The sequence below is a fragment of the Peromyscus eremicus genome, chromosome 1, assembly GCF_949786415.1.
Source record: "Peromyscus eremicus chromosome 1, PerEre_H2_v1, whole genome shotgun sequence".
NCBI classification, from domain to species: Eukaryota; Metazoa; Chordata; class Mammalia; order Rodentia; family Cricetidae; genus Peromyscus; species Peromyscus eremicus.
In genome coordinates, this window is record NC_081416.1 from 140,434,610 (window position 1) to 140,454,303 (window position 19,694).

General features: G+C 50.9%; 1 protein-coding gene across 2 annotated transcripts in view; it reads right to left on the reverse strand.

Moving 5' to 3' along the window:
- The window catches only part of Atp10a (ATPase phospholipid transporting 10A (putative)), a 184,875-nt gene extending 165,735 nt beyond the window's left edge, over positions 1–19,140 (reverse strand). The window contains exons 1-2 of one of the 2 annotated variants that reach the window (XM_059273636.1): positions 19,086–19,140; positions 16,497–17,056 (exon numbers count right to left, since the gene is read on the reverse strand). In XM_059273636.1, the coding sequence (XP_059129619.1) occupies positions 16,497–16,960 (464 nt within the window). In that variant the 5' untranslated portion in view covers positions 16,961–17,056; positions 19,086–19,140. Of the gene's footprint in view, positions 1–16,496; positions 17,057–18,934 lie in introns of both variants that reach the window. The other variant, XM_059273628.1, reaches the window with a different exon arrangement.
- Positions 19,141–19,694: the final 554 nt, after the last annotated feature.

Below are 19,694 nucleotides of genomic sequence, written 5' to 3' on the forward strand. Positions count from 1 at the left end.
CAGGTTGATTTCAAAAGGCAGCTGAAGAGGATGGAAGTACAAAAGAAAGAGAGGCTTGGTCTGACCTTAGATAGGACCATGTTTATTCACAATGAGGGAACATCTTTTCACCCCCATGTGCAGACAGTCAAAATGCCTATGGAAAAGATGGAAGGTGGCCCCTTATCAAGGGAAGCTGGGCAATGTAGTCCTTAAGCAGGAAATTGTCATTCCTAACTCTGGGTGGATAGATGAGCTAGGAGAGAGAGAGACCAATTTTTATTCCCATTATATAGTCTTCTGTTATCTCCCATCATTTGGTATTCCATATACATTGTCAAAGTCAAGCCTGAAACAACGAAGTCAAAACAAGTTTAAAGTAAATTTAAAGTTTGTTTAGTGTAAAATAATATTCAAAATCATATCTATTTTAAAAAGTGGTTATAAAAGATTAAATACTTGAGTAAAATGAGTTAAATTTACAATGCACTTGCATGGCAGGAAACTCGCGGGTTCATGCAGTTCTCTTGGATGCAGCACAAGTTATATTGGAAGGAGCCTCATCCCACCAGAGTACATTGCTTAATAGCCTCATTACAGGACAAGGATGCATGGGAAATAAGACCTGCCAGAAGTCTGCTGCTTCTGCCTCTGGCTGCTTAGGCCTGACCAGCTCTAGCTTTGTAGATCTGACAAGCTCCGGCCATGTAGGCCAAGCCAGGAAAAAAATAAAAAATAAAACCTCCTCCTTATCTAAAGATGAATTACTCATGTCTCATATGACAGGTGGATGGATTCTCTTGTCCAGTGAAGGACCTTAGAATCTACACCCACATCCTAAATTCTCAATCTACAGACAGACAAATAGCAATTACTCCGCCCTCAGTGTCTCCCAAACTGACATATGAGGATGCTGTGAACAGGGGTTGTACCTAAGCCACCACTTGACCGGTATGGGACCTGCGTGACAGTTCAACTTGTAATACCATTTACCCTGGCGTTCGATTCTTCCTTTTAGCTGAGGCTAATTTCAGGGACTACACCCTAACCATCCATCTTCCCTCATTAAAGGAGGATGCCAGACACTTGGTCATCACACTCACAGCTCTGGAAAGGTTTTCAGAGTATCCAAGTATTGTCTTTGAGAGTTGGTTTTATCTGTAGAGTAATAAATGATTCAAGGAGTGCACAGGCTTTGGCAGTGATGCTTGTAGATGTTTTCTAAAAAAAATTCCAAAAGCCAATACTTGTTAAAGCTCCTTTAATTTTATTATTTTTGCTTTACAAATTATATCTCTTTTGAAATAGAATGAAGTTAAGAAATATGCTTACTGCTGTCAGTACGTGGTGACCTAGGGGTCACATGGACACAAGAACAAAAGAGTTGGCTTTAGCCTTCCTGTTAATTCAGTCTACAGTGTAAATTATTTATTACTGATTTGACATGACTGACTGCTCTCATCTGTCATCTGTTGGCTGAGTGTATGGAATGGGAATGTAGAGATTTTTAAAAGATTCTGTTAGTAGGGTTAATTTTAGAAAACACTGTAAAATAAATCATTTACTTTTGACATGGCAGTTATTGACTTAGGTAGAAACTTAGGGTGTTCTAGAAAAGAGACTTGAGGAAGAAAGGTAGTCACCATCTCTGGGAGAATACTTTTAAACTGGACATTGACAATCATTTCTTTTGGGGGAAACACAACTTAGAACTAAATTTTCTCTTTACATAGCCTGACACATAAAATACATTTACTATATAACTTTGGGATATAGGTATAACAATTTGATGTTAGTATTATATGTACTGTCATGTTTTCAAATACTAGATATGGTCATTTAAGGTAACAGTCCCAAATTAAAAAAAAAAAAATTAGCTTATCAAATTGTTTCTGGTTTTGTTCACTAAATAATAGCTGGTACTGTTACTATTTGATAATATTTAAAGCAAATATACAAAGTTCATCATATGTGAAAGCAAGGACTACAACTTAGACACTTTCTGTTCAGATTCACTCCTTGGAGGCTGACTTTGGCTGACTTTTACAAAGTTTCCAGGTGCTTGTTCCTTACACAGGAGTCTGGTGTAAACAAACAGCTAAGGACAGTTACCTTATCCTTCTACAGAGCTCTGGTACAGGGTAGAGCTGGTCCATGTACAACTGAATTAACTTATGTTAATTTTTTTTTTACATTTTTTAATTAGTCTGCAGATTTTTTTTTAAGATTTATTTATTTAGTATGTATACAGCATGTATGACTGTATGCCAGAAGAGTGCACCAGATCTCATTACAGATGGTTGTGAGCCACCAGGTGGTTGCTGGGAAATGAACTCAGGACCTCTGGAAGAGCAGTCAGTGCTCTTAACCTCTGAGCCATCTCTCCAGCCCAACTTATGTTAATTTTGATGTACACGTTTTCCTCATATTCTCCTGGAAGATGTACTGAAAGACCCTCAGCCTCCCCGCCTAACATAACTTAGTTTAGCTGTTCTTGAATAAAGCCTGAGAGGTACTGAGGAGCTCAGTTAAAGGTCAGAAAAACACCCTGTACCCTAGACAAAAGCGTGGGCGGGCTCGGGGAGAAACCACGAGCTGTCCTGGGTTTGAACCTGGCCTCACTTGAATCATCCAATCAGAGCAGGCCTCATTTGCATCCTCCAATCAAAACCCTGTAACCAGGCTTCTTGTTTCTGTACCCGTGCCCTACCCTATAAAAACCCTCTGCTCCAGCCCGTGGGCGCGCCAGTCCCTTGAGCTTCTCGAGAGTCTGTGTCGCCCCGGGTACCCGTGTTCCGGAATAAAGCCTCTTGCTGTTTGCATCTGATTCGTGGTCTCGGTGTCTTCCTTGGAGGCGAGGGTCTCTCCTGAGGGAAGACTGCCTTCGGGGGTCTTTCATTTGGTGCATTGGCCGGGAATCGAGACCCCCTGCCTCAGGACCACCGACCCACTGTCAGGAGGTAAGTTGGCCGGCCACTGTTTGTCTTGTCTCAGTCTGTCAGTCTGTCTGTTTGTTTTCCATTTTCGTCGGGCGCCCTAAGTCAGGTCTGAGTCGGTGGGGGCTGAAGGAGCTGACGAGCTCGGACTTCGCCCACCGCGACCCTGGAAGACGTTCCACGGGTCACTGAAGTCCCCTCTGGGGCACGGTTTTTCGGGGCCACTCCCGTATCAGAGGGATACGTGGTGCTGGCAAGGGACGGAGATCGAGGTTCCTCCGCTTCCCTGTCTGAATTTCTGGTAGGGGACGGAGATCGAGGTTCCTCCGTTTCCCCGTCTGAATTTCTGCTTTCGGTTTTACGCCGAAGCCGCGCAGCGCAAATTTCTGTCGTCTGTCTTGTCTTTTTGTTTATCGTTACTTGTCTAACACTTCTTTATCTAGAGACCACCATGGGGCAGACCGTCACCACCCCACTGAGCCTAACCACGGACCACTGGTCTGATGTTAAGGCCCGAGGAAGCAATGAAGGTGTCATTGCTAAAAAGAAAAAAAAAAAAAAACGGATCACCCTCTGCAAGGCCGAATGGGTCATGATGAATGCTGGCTGGCCGCGAGAAGGATCCTTTAACCTCTCTCTTATTTTACAGGTGGAGGGCAAGGTTTTTGGCCCCTAATCCTTATGGACACCCCGACCAGGTCCCATACATCGCCATCTGGAGATCTCTGGTCAGAAATCCATTTCCATGGGTCAAGCCTTTCCTTCCACAGCTCCCTCCAGTCTCTGGGCCCCCTGTCCTCCCCCCCGGACCCTAACTCCCCTCTCATAGATCTCCTGGTAGGGGAGCCCCCTCCCCATCAGGCTGGACCCGCTCAGCGTCCAGCCGCCGCGGGGGCGGCTTCCGGCGCCGCGGGGGCGGCTTCCGCCACCGTGGAGGAGGCGGCGGTGGCGGCCGCATTAGCGGCCGCGATTCGGCCGTTGGCAGATGCTGAGGTTTACGACTGTCAGCAGCTCCTGCAGACCCTCTTAACAGTAGAGGAAAAGCAGAGAGTTTTCCTGGAGGCCCGGAAGCAGGTTCCGGGCGACGACGGGAGGCCATCCCAACTCCCGAATGTCATCGATGCGGCTTCTCCCTTGATTCGCCCTAACTGGGATTTCAATACGCCTGAAGGTAGGGAGCATCTACGTCTCTATCGCCAGTTGCTCTTAGCGGGTCTCCGAGCGGCCGCTAGAAGGCCTATGGATATGATAGAAGGGAAGAGAATGTGATAGAAAGAAAGAGGATATGATAAAAAGGAAGGAAATATGATAAGGGAATATGAAAGGAAGGAAATATGATACAGGGAAAGGAAGAGACACCCGCTGCATTTCTAGAAAGATTGAAGGAAGCTTATAGGATATATACTCCGTATGATCCGGAAGATCCAGGTCAGGTTCCAGGTATTATCCTATCATTTATCTATCAGTCTAGTTCAGACATCAGAGCCAAATTGCAGCGGTTGGAGGGTTTACAGGCGTTAGGGTTGCCAGACCTAGTGAAGAAAGCAGAGAAAGTATTCAATAAGAGCAATAAGAGAGGAGAATGAGGATAGGAATAATCAGATGCCTGGGGACTATGTTAGTTGGATCACAGGTAGGAGGGCAGGAGATGGATTGCAAGAAACTAAGGAAGAATGCAGGAAGAGACTGGGTGAGCAGACGTCAGGAGCGGGGCAGGAGGTTGGAAATGATGACAGAAGTCTGGAAGGTTGGAAATGCTGCCTCATGGGGTAGGAATCTCAAGAATGAATAGGAAACTAGAGATCAGAATAATATAATAGGTTTCAGGAGGTCCTTAGGGACATGGGCAGATTAGTAGCCTATGGAGGAAGGATATCAAGAGAATTATGGGCTGAGAATAAAGGGTAGATTCATGAGGTGCTTTAGAGGGTTGGGAAAACAGAACGATGTTGAGGTTATGAAGCTAGAAGAGAGAAATCACCTGAGGAGCTACAGAACTGGTTGAGAGAGTTTCCTCGCGCCTGGGCAGAGACTGGGGGCCTGGAGTTGGCACGCGAATACCCCTCTCTTGCCCGTTAAGAAACCGGGGACAGGGGACTACAGGCCGGTCCAGGATCTAAGAGCCAGGAGTCGGACTGAGTGCCTAGAAGGCACTCGGGCCTTACTGGCCAGGCTTGGACAGAAGGGCTACAGAGCCTCGGCCAAAAAGGCACAAATTTGCCGAGACAAGGTTACTTACCTAGGCTACACCCTGACTGGGGGGCAGAGATGGTTGACGGAGGCAAGAAAAGAGACAATATTCTCCATTCCCCCTCCTCGTAGCCCCCGCCAGGTTCGGGAATTCCTGGGTACGGCTGGATACTGTCGCTTATGAATCCCCGGGTTCGCTGAATTGGCCGCCCCCCTATATCCCCTCACAAAACCAGGGGTAATGTTCCAATGGGGAGAGAGGCAGCAGGAAGCATTCCAACAGATCAAGAAGGCCTTACTTGAGGCCCCGGCTCTGGGTCTGCCAGATCTTACCAAACCCTTTGAACTGTTTGTAGATGAGAACTCGGGCTTTGCTAAAGGGGTGCTAGTGCAAAGCCTGGGACCTTGGAGGAGACCTATGGTGTACTCGTCAAAAAAAATTGGACTCGGTGGCCACCGGATGGCCACCATGTCTCCGCATGGTGGCAGCCATCGCTGTCTTACTTAAGAATGCTGGAAAACTGACTCTGGGCCAGCCCCTAACCGTTCTGACCTCCCACGCTGTGGAGGCCCTGGTCCGACAACCTCCAGACAGATGGCTTTCCAACGCCAGAATGACTTACTACCAGGCCTTACTACTGGACTCAGACCGGGTAAAATTTGGACCGATAGTCTCCCTTAACCCTGCCACCTTGCTACCGCTACCTGGCCCCTCCAAGGAACATGACTGCCTCCAGATTCTAGCCGAAGTACATGGCACCCGCCCTGACCTGACAGATCAGCCACTCAAGGACCCCGACGTTGTCTGGTACGCAGATGGGAGCAGTTATCTGGAAGAGGGGGAACGCAGAGCCGGGGCAGCTGTTACCACCGAATCAGAAATGATATGGGCATCGTCGCTCCCGCCTGGGACATCGGCCCAACGTGCAGAACTAATTGCGCTTACGCAAGCCCTCCGGATGGCAGAAGGTAAGAAGCTCACAGTTTATACTGACAGCAGATACGCCTTCGCCACTGCACACGTCCACGGGGAAATCTACAGAAGGAGGGGTCTGCTGACATCGGCGGGTAAGGAGATCAAGAACAAAAAAAGAGATCCTAGACCTCTTAAAGGCCCTGTTCCTTCCGCTCCAACTCAGCATTGTCCACTGCCCAGGGCACCAGAAGGGGGATTCAGCAATAGCCAGAGGGAATCGGCTGGCGGATTTGACCGCCCGGACTATGGTCTCCCAACCAATGGGAGACAGCCAGTTGATGGCTGTACAAGGGGCTCCGGAGCTCACGCCGTCAGAGGAAGAGCCTTTGCCCTACAGCCCCGAGGATCACGAGCTAGCAAAGAAAATGGGGGCGGAATGGAACCCACAGAGGCGAGCCTATATATTAGGGGACCGGATGGTCATGCCAACTTCCCATACCCGATATATGCTGAGATTCCTCCATGCGTTGACCCATTTGAGCGGAAACAAAATAAAGGCCCTATTAGACAGAGAAAACACCGGGATAGTACTACTGAACCAGGACCGGGTGCTTCAGCACGTAACTTCTACCTGCCCAGCCTGTGCCCAGGTTAACGCAGGAAAAATTCGTCTAAACAAAGGGACCCGCCAAAGAGGCCATCGTCCTGGTGTACATTGGGAAATAGACTTTACAGAAATAAAACCCGGACTCTACGGGTACCGGTACCTTCTGGTCTTTGTGGACACCTTTTCAGGATGGATTGAGGCATTTCCAACCAAGAATGAAACGGCTAACGTGGTAACAAAGAAACTGTTGGAAGAGATCTTCCCCAGGTATGGGATGCCTCAGATACTGGGGTCAGACAACGGGCCTGCCTTCGTCTCTCTGGTAAGTCAGAAAATGGCCAAATTATTGGGGGTTAATTGGAAACCGCCCCCAGAGTTCAGGACAGGTAGAGCGAGCTAATAGGACAATTAAGGAGACTTTAACCAAATTAACGCTTGCAACTGGCACTAGAGATTGGGTGCTCCTACTTCCCTTGGCTCTTTATCGAGCCCGGAATACTCCTGGGCCGCACGGCCTAACCCCTTTTGAAATTCTATATGGGGCCCCATCTCCAGTCATGAGGTTTCTCCATCCTGATATCTCATCTTTTGCCACCAGCCCTCCCTCAAGCTGGTGCAGAAGGAGATCTGGAAGCCCTTGGCTGGGGCATACCGAGAGCAGCTGGACAAGCCGGTGGTCCCTCATCCTTTCCAGATTGGGGACTCTGTTTGGGTCCGGCGCCACCAGACTAGGAATCTGGGGTCACGATGGAAGGGGCCCTACGCTGTCTTGCTGACCACCCCCACTACACTCAGGGTCGACGGGATTGCTGCATGGATCCACGCCTCTCATGTGAAGGCTGCCAGGGAGACCGACCCAGCAGGAAAATAAGGTCATCTCACAAACTGGGGAAACGGTCTGGCAGATGCCTTAAACTCCTCCACCCACCCCGGGGGGGGGGGGGTGCATTGGCCGGATCCGGGATGCCGTCACCCTCACGCAAGATGTAGATTCGCCCAGTCGGACTTTTATGTCTGTCCGGGGGATGGGAGGGGCTGGGCCCTCGCCAAGAAATGCGGGGGGGAAGGAGATTTCTTCTGTGCCCAATGGGGCTGCGAGACCACTGGTGCAGCATATTGGAGTCCTAGCTCCAGCTGGGACCTGATCCAGACCAATAGAGGTTTCAGGAAGGCTACAGGCGGGGGGGTCTTGCTCAGCTGGGTCCACCGAGGTCAGCCGATTCGAGCCTGGGCTCTCACTTCCCCTAAATATAACTTTCACTGGCCCGGGGAAGGCTGATAGAAACTGGCAACGGGGGCGCCCTTGGGGGCTCAGGTTATATGAAACCGGATATGTTCGGGGCGTAAGATTCACTATCGAGCTTGAGATTGAGGAGGCCTCCGCCCCTATGGGCTCCAGTCGGGTTCTCTCTGACCAGAGGCGCCCCTCCTTGCCTGTTCCGGCACCCCCGGAAATTGCCCCTCGACCCGGTTCGATTGCCAGCCCAAGTATAACTCCGGCCACTGCCAGGCCGCCCCGGCCGGGAGCCGGAGGCCGGCTCTTGGGTCTGCTAGCAGGGGCTTGCTAGGCCTTAAATATGACCTGCCCAAATAGAGCGCAGGAATGTTGGCTATGTCTGGTTTCCCAGCCTCCCTACTGCGAGGGGATAGCAACCCAGGGTAATTATACTAGCACTCACAGTCCCCCTCCGAGCCAATGTCTAGGGACAGCCCAACATAAGCTCGCAGTCTCAGAGGTGTCAGGACAAGGACTATGTCTAGGGAGCGTCCCCCGCACCCACCGACACCTGTGTAACCGCACACTATCCATAAGCGTTGTCTCTGGTTATGTCACCGGCCCTAATGGTACCTATTGGGCATGTAATACTGGGCTCACCCCCTGCGTTTCAGCCTCAGCCCTCAATGCTACCTCTGATTTTTGTGTGCTCATCGAGTTGTATCCAAGGACCCCAGAGGAGATTTACCCACACTTCGAACTGGGAAGGGACCTCCACCGATATAAAAGAGAACCGGTGTCCCTTACCCTGGCATTATTACTAGGAGGGCTGACTATGGGAGGAATAGCAGCCGGAGTAGGGACCGGTACCACAGCCCTGCTGGAAACCCAGCAATTTAGGCAGCTCCAAATGGCCATGAATCAAGACTTACAGGCCTTGGAGGAGTCAATAAGTGCTCTAGAAAAATCCTTAACTTCCCTTTCTGAAGTAGTACTACAAAATAGAAGAGGCCTAGACATTCTGTTTTTACAGGAAGGGGGATTATGCGCCGCCCTCAAGGAGGAATGCTGCTTCTATGCCGACCACACTGGGGTAGTACGAGATAGTATGGCAAAATTAAGAAAGAGACTAGAACAGAGACAAAAATTCTTTGAAGAGCAACAGGGATGGTTTGAAGGATAGTTCAGAAGGTCCCCCTGGCTCACCACCCTCATTTCCACCCTTCTGGGACCCCTTCTGATTCTATTACTCCTCCTGACGTTTGGGCCCTGTATCCTAAATAGACTTGTCCAATTTATCAGGGAACGCGTCTCTACTGTTCAGACTTTGGTACTAACCCAGCAATACCAAAGGCTCAACCAGATGGATATAGAGTCACGTCACCAATCTTCCCCATGAATGGAGGATTCCATTCCCGAGATAAGAAAATGGGGGAATGAAAGACCCTCAGCCTCCCCGCCTAACATAACTTAGTTTAGCTGTTCTTGAATAAAGCCTGAGAGGTACTGAGGAGCTCAGTTAAAGGTCAGAAAAACACCCTGTACCCTAGACAAAAGCGTGGGCGGGCTCGGGGAGAAACCACGAGCTGTCCTGGGTTTGAACCTGGCCTCACTTGAATCATCCAATCAGAGCAGGCCTCATTTGCATCCTCCAATCAAAACCCTGTAACCAGGCTTCTTGTTTCTGTACCCGTGCCCTACCCTATAAAAACCCTCTGCTCCAGCCCGTGGGCGCGCCAGTCCCTTGAGCTTCTCGAGAGTCTGTGTCGCCCCGGGTACCCGTGTTCCGGAATAAAGCCTCTTGCTGTTTGCATCTGATTCGTGGTCTCAGTGTCTTCCTTGGAGGCGAGGGTCTCTCCTGAGGGAAGACTGCCTTCGGGGGTCTTTCACCTTATCCTTCTACAGAGCTCTGGTACAGGGTAGAGCTGGTCCATGTACAACTGAATTAACTTATGTTAATTTTTTTTTTACATTTTTTAATTAGTCTGCAGATTTTTTTTTAAGATTTATTTATTTAGTATGTATACAGCATGTATGACTGTATGCCAGAAGAGTGCACCAGATCTCATTACAGATGGTTGTGAGCCACCAGGTGGTTGCTGGGAAATGAACTCAGGACCTCTGGAAGAGCAGTCAGTGCTCTTAACCTCTGAGCCATCTCTCCAGCCCAACTTATGTTAATTTTGATGTACACGTTTTCCTCATATTCTCCTGGAAGATGTACAATGATTACCTCCTGACTTACATTCTGTATCTACAACTGTTGAGTCTTATCATAACCCCTGGGGTGGCTCCCCTCCTTCTTACTGCTGCTCCCCTCCTCACCGCTGCTCCCCTCCTCCTCACCGCTGCTCCCCTCCTCCTCACCGCTGCTCCCCTCCTCCTCACCGCTGCTCCCCCCTCCTCACCGCTGCTCCCCCCTCCTCACCGCTGCTCCCCTCCTCACCGCTGCTCCCCTCCTCCTCACCGCTGCTCCCCCCCTCCTCACCGCTGCTCCCCCCCTCCTCACCGCTGCTCCCCCCCTCCTCACCGCTGCCCCCCTCCTCACCGCTGCTCCCCCCCTCCTCACCGCTGCTTCCCCCCCTCACCGCTGCCCCCTCCTCACCGCTGCTCCCCCCCTCCTCACCGCTGCTCCCCCCCTCCTCACCGCTGCCCCCCTCCTCACCGCTGCTCCCCCCCTCCTCACCGCTGCCCCCTCCTCACCGCTGCTCCCCCCCTCCTCACCGCTGCTCCCCTCCTCCTCACTGCTGCTCCCCTCCTCACCGCTGCTCCCCTCCTCCTCACCGCTGCTCCCCTCCTCACCGCTGCTCCCCCCTCCTCACCGCTGCTCCCCTCCTCACCGCTGCTCCCCTCCTCACCGCTGCTCCCCCCCTCCTCACCGCTGCTCCCCCCCTCCTCACCGCTGCTCCCCTCCTCCTCACCGCTGCTCCCCTCCTCACCGCTGCTCCCCTCCTCCTCACCGCTGCTCCCCTCCTCACCGCTGCTCCCCTCCTCCTCACTGCTGCTCCCCACCTTACCGCTGCCCCCCTCCTCAACGCTGCCCCCCACCTCACCGCTGCTCCCCTCCTCCTCACCGCTGCTCCCCTCCTCCTCACCGCTGCTCCCCTCCTCCTCACCGCTGCCCCCCACGTTACCGCTGCTCCCCTCCTCCTCACCGCTGCTCCCCTCCTCAACGCTGCTCCCCTCCTCAACGCTGCCCGCCCTCCTCAACGCTGCTCCCCTCCTCAACGCTGCTCCCCTCATTGCCCTTCTATCCGCCTTGAAGCAGTTCCCAAGAGATCGATGCACTCAAGGCCCTAAAAGCAATTTGAATGATGTCTAAAAGGGGCCTAGTGAGGTATGGCCCATCCAAGTCATCCCTCTTCTTGCCACTATGAACATTGCTACTGAAGCAGCTGGACCAAAACTTCCTTTGCATCAGTTGGCCTCTGTCTCACCAGCTCCGACCATCTTAACATCCTTCTGCACCAGCTCGACCTCGTGACTGCTGCCTTCAGCCCTCCAAAATTAAAAAGGACTAGAACTGACTGCTGCCAAGGATGGGATCTATGCCCTCCTCGACAATGCTGCTGCCAGGCCAACAAATCTTAACTGGTTTGAAATGGGGCCTAGAGACACAGACCAGAAAAAATTCCTCTGGTTCCCTCCTACACTGGCTCCTCCCCCTGTTTTCTTTCTTCTTATGCTCATACCTAGTTTTTACCCTGCCTTTCAAATATTTTACTTACTGAACTATATAGAGTGACTATACCCAAACAAAATGTTCCATGTTAGCTCTCCCAGTAGCTCTCACCCTACAACAACTCCATTTATTCCTGATACATCTGCAGAAAGACCTTTCAGATGCTGTGGAGAAACTCTGCCTAAAAGGGACCTTCATCCCTATTACCCTGGGCCAGATACAATTTTTTATATTAGTCCTCTGTTTAGTCCTGGTCCCTTCCTTGGTGCTCTAGAGCTCCCTGCTACTTCTGTGAGCTAACTTTGGTGCAACGATCCTGACCATGGGACCAGTCACTGTCACCCTGAATCAACTCTATGCCCACTTTCTCCCACCTCTGTTCCTCCCTATCCCTCCTTCCTAGGAAATCTCTGTTTTACTCTGTAAGCAAATCATCCGCTTACAGCCCTCTAATAATTATTTCCCAAGTCTCATCAAAAATGCAGGACCACAATCACCTGATCTATTACAGCTGATCCAGCTAAGACTCTCCCACAACTACATGACCAGAGGGCACCCTCTTAATAGACCCAGAACTACTCACTCCAACAAAGACCCTCCTCATCAGAAAACAGCTATAACACCTGTCCTGCATTTTTATATCCTCTCATAGGAATGATCATTTCCTGCTGAAGGACTACACTTCCCAGCTTCCCTTGCAGACTACAGAAGTTATGTCTGCCCCATAAGAAAGAGGCACCTCCCATCTTCCCCTGTAGGCACTTTGGCCATCTGCACACACGGGTGACAAGATGCCCCATTCTCTGTGAATAAGCATGGTCCTACCTAAGGTCAGACAAAGCCTCTCTCTCTTTCTGACTGTGGTCTCTCTCTCCATCTGCCCCTTTTTAATAAACTAACACTGAGCACCTTCCAGACAGTAGTGAAAGGGTACGTCCTTCTGCTGCTTTACCACATCTCACTTCAACACACCCAGGCCCCCCACACCTGCAGATTCTACACCCAAGGCCTCAACCAACACTGAACTAAAAGTAAATGTGTCTGTGTATCCCTTTCTTGTCCTTGTTGCCTAAACAATACAAAAGAACAGTATTTCCAATAATAGGTATCAAATCACCTGGAGTTGATTTAAAGTACCCAGGAGAACGTGTGAGGGTTTGGGGCAAATAACTCCTCACTTCACATAAGGGACTGCTTCACGCATAGTTACTGGCACCCACATAACCCCCTCTGTATACTTCCTACTGAAGGTTACCATCAGCTGTACAGTGCTGGGACCCTTGTCCTGGACTCCTACCAGAACACACTCTTAACGATGGTGCTATCCAGCTCAGGACTCTCAACCTCTGGCCTAGAGACAGATATTTCTCCAGCTACTGAGTGTGGCTCAGGGGACCTTCCTAAATAGAGTCTGCAATCCACTGGAGGATAAAAGGTATTCGGAACATAGGCAGATTATGGCTGCTTCAAATGCTTTGCCTGGAAGCTGTACTCACGACAAGCGCCACAGAGGATCCTCAGAGCAAAGAACTCAAGAGCCTGTGACTGGGAAGCAAACCCCAAAAGGCCATATAAAGAGTCACACATCATTATTTCACCTTTGAGGACAGGGTCCCTCATGCTTTGAACTCAGCTACTTGGTGACTTGAGGCCAGGAGTCATGGCCAGTCTAGGCACCAGACTGAGACTGTCCATCTCAAACAAACAAACAAGCAAAGCTACTCTGATTGAATAAATACCTCCCTTTGTACTATAACTGAAGCAACGGCACCTGGAATAGGCACAAGGCAGGCCAGACTGCCACATTTCACAGTAACCTGTGATTTTCTATGCTCACAAAGGCTCTAGCCAGACTGACCTGACAGGTCTCTTCCTGGCCTCTCCCAGTGCAGTGACCCACGAGCCAAAGCCCATGTCCATCCTCACCCCATATGCCTTATAACTCATTCCTGACCTCTCTATGTCCTGGCCAGCATACGTACCCCATCTCCACCATGCCTGACCTTCAGCACCCACCCTCACTGCACCTCTCTGGTCACATCCCTTTGGTCCTTACATGGCAACCCTAAACTCTTTGTGTGTGCGCGCGCTAGCACGCGCGCGCGCGCGCGCGCGCGCGCGCGTGTGTGTGTGTGTGTGTGTGTGTGTGTGTGTGTGTGTGTGTGTTGAGACAGGGTTCCTTTGTGTAGCCTTGGCTGTCCTAGAACTAGCCCTGTAGACCAGGCTGGCCTTGAACTCAACATCAATCTGCCTGCCTCTGCCTCCTGAGTGCTGAGCAACCCCAGACTCTTATCTGCCTTCTCTAAGAGGTGTCTCCTGGCAACCACTGTATAAACCAGGGCCGGGAGCCCAGCCTTGGGCCTTTCTTGGGGGCTTAACAGCAGCCCTGGATGGAACACAGCTTCAGCCTCTCCTTTCACCTCAAGGGCCTGATAACACCAATCCCAGGCTTCTGAGAATGGAAGAATTTGACCTGTCTTCCCATAACAAGGTAGCCAAGTGAGGCATAAGGTTAACTGCCCTCCTCATAGTTGGGAATTGATTAAAAAAAAAAAAAGTGGCAATGGCTACACTGGGATGATGACAAGGTCAGAGAGGGAGGTGACAGACGGGGTGAGACCCCCACACACAACTATCATCTTTCTCAAACCCACTAACTACCCAGAGGCCTTCCCTGTGGAAGGGCTATTCATTCCAAGGGAAACTATTCAAGAATTTAACTTAGAGAGACAGGGAGTACTGGGAACATCTTAGGCCTCTCTGGAGGCTGTACTAGACACTCAGGAACAAACTGGAACCCTAAAACTTAGGTGGCTGTGTTTTGCAGTGTCAGATTACTGCCTCAGTTTTTTTTTTTCCGTCCATCAGACAGGGCTGCTTTCGAGGTCCAAATGACAAATGGGCAGCACTTTGTCAACTAAAGATAAACTACTTCCTAAAGCTTAAGTATTTCTGAAAAGGAAGCTACTGGCATGATAAAGGCTGGGTGGAAGTGGGAAGTTCATGCACACAGACTCAGAGACTTGCTAGAGTCCCGACTCCTATGTGGAGAGGACAGACACATGGTTGCCTGGCGCTGGAGACACTGAGAGCTTTTGTATAAAGGATTCCACACTCCCTTGCTAAAGCTTCTGGTGAGCAGGACTCAGGAAATTCCACAGCCCTTGCCACCCACGAAACCATGTCTGGTAACTGGCCAATGAGCACCTCTCCAGGGGTGTTACTCAAATGTGGGCCATCACGTAAGAGTCACCTTTTTGCTATTTCACACTCATTCCTGGGCCTCTTCCCAGACCTGCTGAGTCTAACACATTTGATATCTGATACTTTAACAAACTCCCCAGTGGTTCTTATAAAAAGTTTGAGAAGCACAAGCATAGAAATATGAGAAACCTGTTTGCACCCCAGCACCACTCTGCAGTAGCTGCAAGTTACTTAAATTCTCTGAGCCTCAACCACTGCCCAGGCAGTCAAAAGATTCAAGTCAGCCTATGAAACACAGCAAGAACCTTATCAAAACCAAAAATCAAAACTCAAGTGTAGAGAAAAAGATTCCCTGTCTTCTTTTTTTTTTTTCCCCAGACAAGGTTTCTCTGTGTAGCTTTGCGCCTTTCCTGGAACTCACTCTGTAGACCAGGCTGGTCTTGAACTCACAGAGATCCACCTGCCTCTGCCTCCCGAGTGCTGGGATTAAAGGCATGCGCCACCACCGCCCAGCTGATCCCCTGTCTTCTAAGTTATCCCAAAAGACAGGTTCAACAATATCACCCATATGTGTGGGACACAATTTGCAACTGAAAGGCAGGGGCTTCTTAGGGTGCCTTCAGGCATGATAGTAGAGGAGCATAAAGAATGTCAACCAACTAGGAGGTCATGTCCAACAAGGTGATCCAGAGGAAAATGATGAACTAAGCTTTAGGAGGAGGCTATGACCTCATGTTCCTCAGGGTTGTCCAGCTGCTGAGCAGAATGTTCCAAGATGATCTACCTCCAGGTGGGGGATAAAGGGTGAAGGAGCACCAGGAAACCCTGGCTTCTATCCCAGCCTTAGGGTTCTGAGAGCAGAAAAATAGGAGACTTCCATTGGAAGGTAACTCTCTGTCACCAGCCTGGAAGCATCTCAGTTCCCCAAGGCCTCTTTTCATCTGGAAACAAAATTCTTATTAAGATAACCGGCCACAGCCTGGTGGTGGCGGCACATGCTTTTAATCCCAGCACTGAGGAGGCAGAGGCAGGGGGCTCTCTGAGTTAGAGGCCAGCCTGATCTACAGAGTTCCAGGACAGCCAGGGATACACAGCGAAAGAAGACTGACCAGTGTGGTGGCTCATGGCTGTTAAGCCCAGTACTGAGGTAGGAAGATCATCACCAGCTCAGCAAAAGGCGGGGCTACATAGAAACCTATCTCAGAAACACTGGGGAGAAGGAGAGGAGGTAGACAAGAAAGGAAAAGAGAGAGGAGGGAGGGGAGCCGGAGGGGCAGTTTCAGGGAGCCAGGAGACTAAGAAATGGTACCCAGTTTGTGGCCGGATCACAGTTCACATAAGTGGATGGACTGTTGTTTGTGCCCTTGCCCTTCAGTCTGATCTGTGCCGGGTGTATCAGAACTTTTCTTCCCAAGACAACTCTTATCTAAGACCGAGCTATTATTCGTGTATGTTAAATGCCATGGTGGCCAGAACTTCAAATGATCACGTCTAGGCATAAGGTAGGAACACTTGGGGATGAGGCTGCCCAGGTGCTGCCAGATGCCAACCATGGGTTTGTTCTGGCTTAGAAACTAAGTTGGAGTGCCAGTTTGGGACAGGGCCCACCACGTGGCCCCTGCATCTAGGGCGCTGAGGCACCTTTGAGATTGAAGGACTTCACAGGGCTCCGGCTGCTCCTTGGGGCCACCCTGGCCTCGTGCACATTACACACAGCACCAACTTCCCCGGAGGCGCTTGACCCCAAGTGGACCGGTGAGGCTCACCTGCTGAAGACAAGGCAGCCCAGGTGGTTGATTTCGTGGTCCGAGCGGTGGCGGCTATAGTCCTCCCACAGGTCCTTGATGGCTGTGACCGCCAGGATGAAGAGAACAGGCGCCAGTGCCAGGCCCGGCTGGAAGGCGTTCACCGCTGGCACAAAGTTGAGCAGAGCGATGAAGACGAAGTACACGTTGGCCAGGCGGTGGAACTGCTCGAAGAGGTTCTTGGGCAAGAAGGACAGCAGCGTGTACTTGGTGGTCTTGAGGCGGTTGTCGGCCAGGTGCTGGGTGCAGCCGCGTATTAGCAGCCGCCCCCCCTTGGGGGCTCCGGCCGCCGGGTCCTCTGTGCCCAGGGGCGGCAGCAAGTTGGAGCGCACCGTGCGCGTCCTGTCCTCCCAGCGCCTTCGTCGAGAACGCCGCCGCCGTCTCGGGGGTGCGTGCTCCTCGGCCGCCGCGGGCTCCCGCTCCATGGCCGCGTGTCGCCGCGCCCGGCTCCTCTGCCGCTCGCGCCAGCCTCCTAGGTGATCATCGCCCGCCGCCCGGGCGCGGCGGCGCGGGCTCCCCTCCTGCGGGACGCACAGAGACCACGGTCAGCGTGCCGCGCCCCGCCCAGCCCGCGCGCCCCGTCCAGGCTTCGAGGTCTGCAGTCCCAGCCGGGCGGGAGGGAGCGGGCGGGCCCGGTACTCTGGCCCTCGCAGTCCCCTCCCGCCACCCGGGCGGCCTGGGGCGGTTTCCGCCGAGGTGGCTCCTGCGCCCCGCCCTAGCTCAGCGCCCAGATTCAGATTGGGCGGATAGCGGGAAACAAAAAGAGCCCGCGCTGGAAACTTTAGAAAGCTTTACTTTCGTTTCCCTTGAAGCATCAGTTCAGTCCCAGAGGTTTTGCTAACGCACTCTGAGGCTGAGAGGAGAGGGAGACTTCTGGATTGAGAGACAGGATGCCCCATCCCCTCCTCGCGCGCGCTCTGCCTTGGAGTAGGCAGACTTGATTCGGGACCAGGAAATTGTGTCTGGAGAGCTGGTTTAGGCACCTCCTCGAGTCTGGGACTTGGAGTTAAACTCCAGAGGAGTCCCAGGCATACCAATTTTCCAGTTTTCAAATTCTATTTTGAAGAGAGCATTGGCGCCTAAAAACTCTCCATGAAGTCACTATTTCTGCTCTTTTACAAAATTCCCTACCCTACTATCCAGCCCGCACCTACTTTCGGATATAATTTTTTTGGTGAATCAAACATTTTCTTTTTCTAGAAACACCATCAGCTTTCTTTACTCCCCAAGTAAGGATCATTTTCTTTTTTTCTTCGAAGACGGGAAGATTATAATGTACAGAGGAAGAGAGTCATTTGAGTCATTGTTTCCCTGCCTGGTGGACAAGGTCTGAGATCCCCTAGGGCAACTCTGAGGTGTGTGCTTTGATCTAGAGAATTAGAAAGAGACTGAGCAGTGAGGGAGGCTGGTGGGTAGCTGAGAAAATGTGAGCAAAGGACTCCTTTCCTACTGATGGAAGAGAGGAGTTTGTGTATGTGAATACTGGGAGATTGGAGTTGACTTTGAGAGGAGTTGGGAAGTACCCTAAACGTGAAGTAAGGAACTACAGCTTCCACTCTATGTGGCTCTTTGCAGATACGGAGATGAGAAATATGGATAACTGTGGTCTGAAGGGAGGGGGGAGGGGCATGGCTGGGGGACTAAATGAAAAATAACTTTGGGGCACTCTGTGTCCAGATTTGAGGCCCTTAACCTCTTCCTGTGACAGCCTAGCCCCTCCTTTCTCTCCCTGCATTGATCCATTGTATCATCTACCTCAGCATTTGCTGGCCTTGGGTGCTTCCTCTGAATATCTGCTGACCCTTCACTGCCCTGGCTTTACTCAAATCTTCTCCTATCCCTCTCTTTGGAAGATCCCCACTTTGTGCCCCCTGATTTACATCCTCCTCAGCTGTAGGAGGGTCTCATCCTTGCCATAACCCACACTATTCACTAGAATCCAGCATAAGGAAAATAAAGCAACAGATACCCCCCCCAAAAAAAAAAAAATCTCTGCCATCAAATACTCCCACCCCCACTTCCGGTAAGAGGTTCAACTTTAAGGGTGAAAAGAAAAGATCAGAAAAACGTTGGGCTAAAGTGTCTGCATTTCCCAAAAAGACCTCTTACAGTAGACCAGTAGCATTCTAAGCTAAGGATTGGCAGCAAATGAGTGAGCAGACACCTTTATCTGGTTTCCAGTCCTTAATCCTATGGCTTTATTTTCAACATCATCATCTAACTCAGTGGTATTTCAAGGCCTGCCTGTTCCCCCCATTCCTTGGCTGTCTCTTGTCTCTACAGATATTCCAGGACTGCCCCCAAAGCCTTCAGGATGGTTTACCACCTCCCAAAGACCTTGCTTCACCCAATTCACACTGTCAAAGCAGTTACTTGAGCACTTCATCCCATGTCCTTACCCTGGAACTCCTAGGAATCCCCCGTTGCTTTCAAAGTCAAATGCTAACTCTTCAGACAAAGGTCCCTTGAGGCCCTGGGGGAACTGGCACCAGCTGGTTTGACTCTGTCCCTTCTAGCCCCTGCCCACCCCGGGGTGAGAGGTCTCCTTACCCTTCTCAGAACAGACCGTGTCCCTCCTGTCTACATTCCATGCTAACATTCCAAGATTCTGTGAGTCATACTGCCCTACCAGTCTGGAATCTTCTCTCCCATGCTCTTCACCAATCCAAGTTCAGTATTTCCAGTTGGGCTTAGCTCATCTCATCTCTCATAAGTTCTACACACACACACACACACACACACACACACACACACACACACACACACACAAAGGATCCTGGGTTTTGTAGGACTTTTGAGTTTAGATGTAGCCCACTAGACTAATACTTAGATTCCAGCCTACTGCACCCATATGGCTGAACTTTTAATGACACCAGACTGCTGGGGCCTGGGCAGATCACTGGAACCATCTTGTTCGGCAAGCCTCTTTTCAACACTGGCATTGTCTCCCTGCATTGTTGTAGGCGGCAGAAGGGAAAAGAAAAAATGTCCAGGTCAACAAACACACTTGTGGCCACAGACATCCTAATAGAAAGAGAAGGCAACCAACAGGAAATCCTGAGAACCTCCCAAGAGTCATAGGTGGGACCGTGTAGGGGGAAAGAAGAGGTGTGGGGGGGGGGGGTCAACAGGGGATTAAACCTGGATGAGGCAAGATGT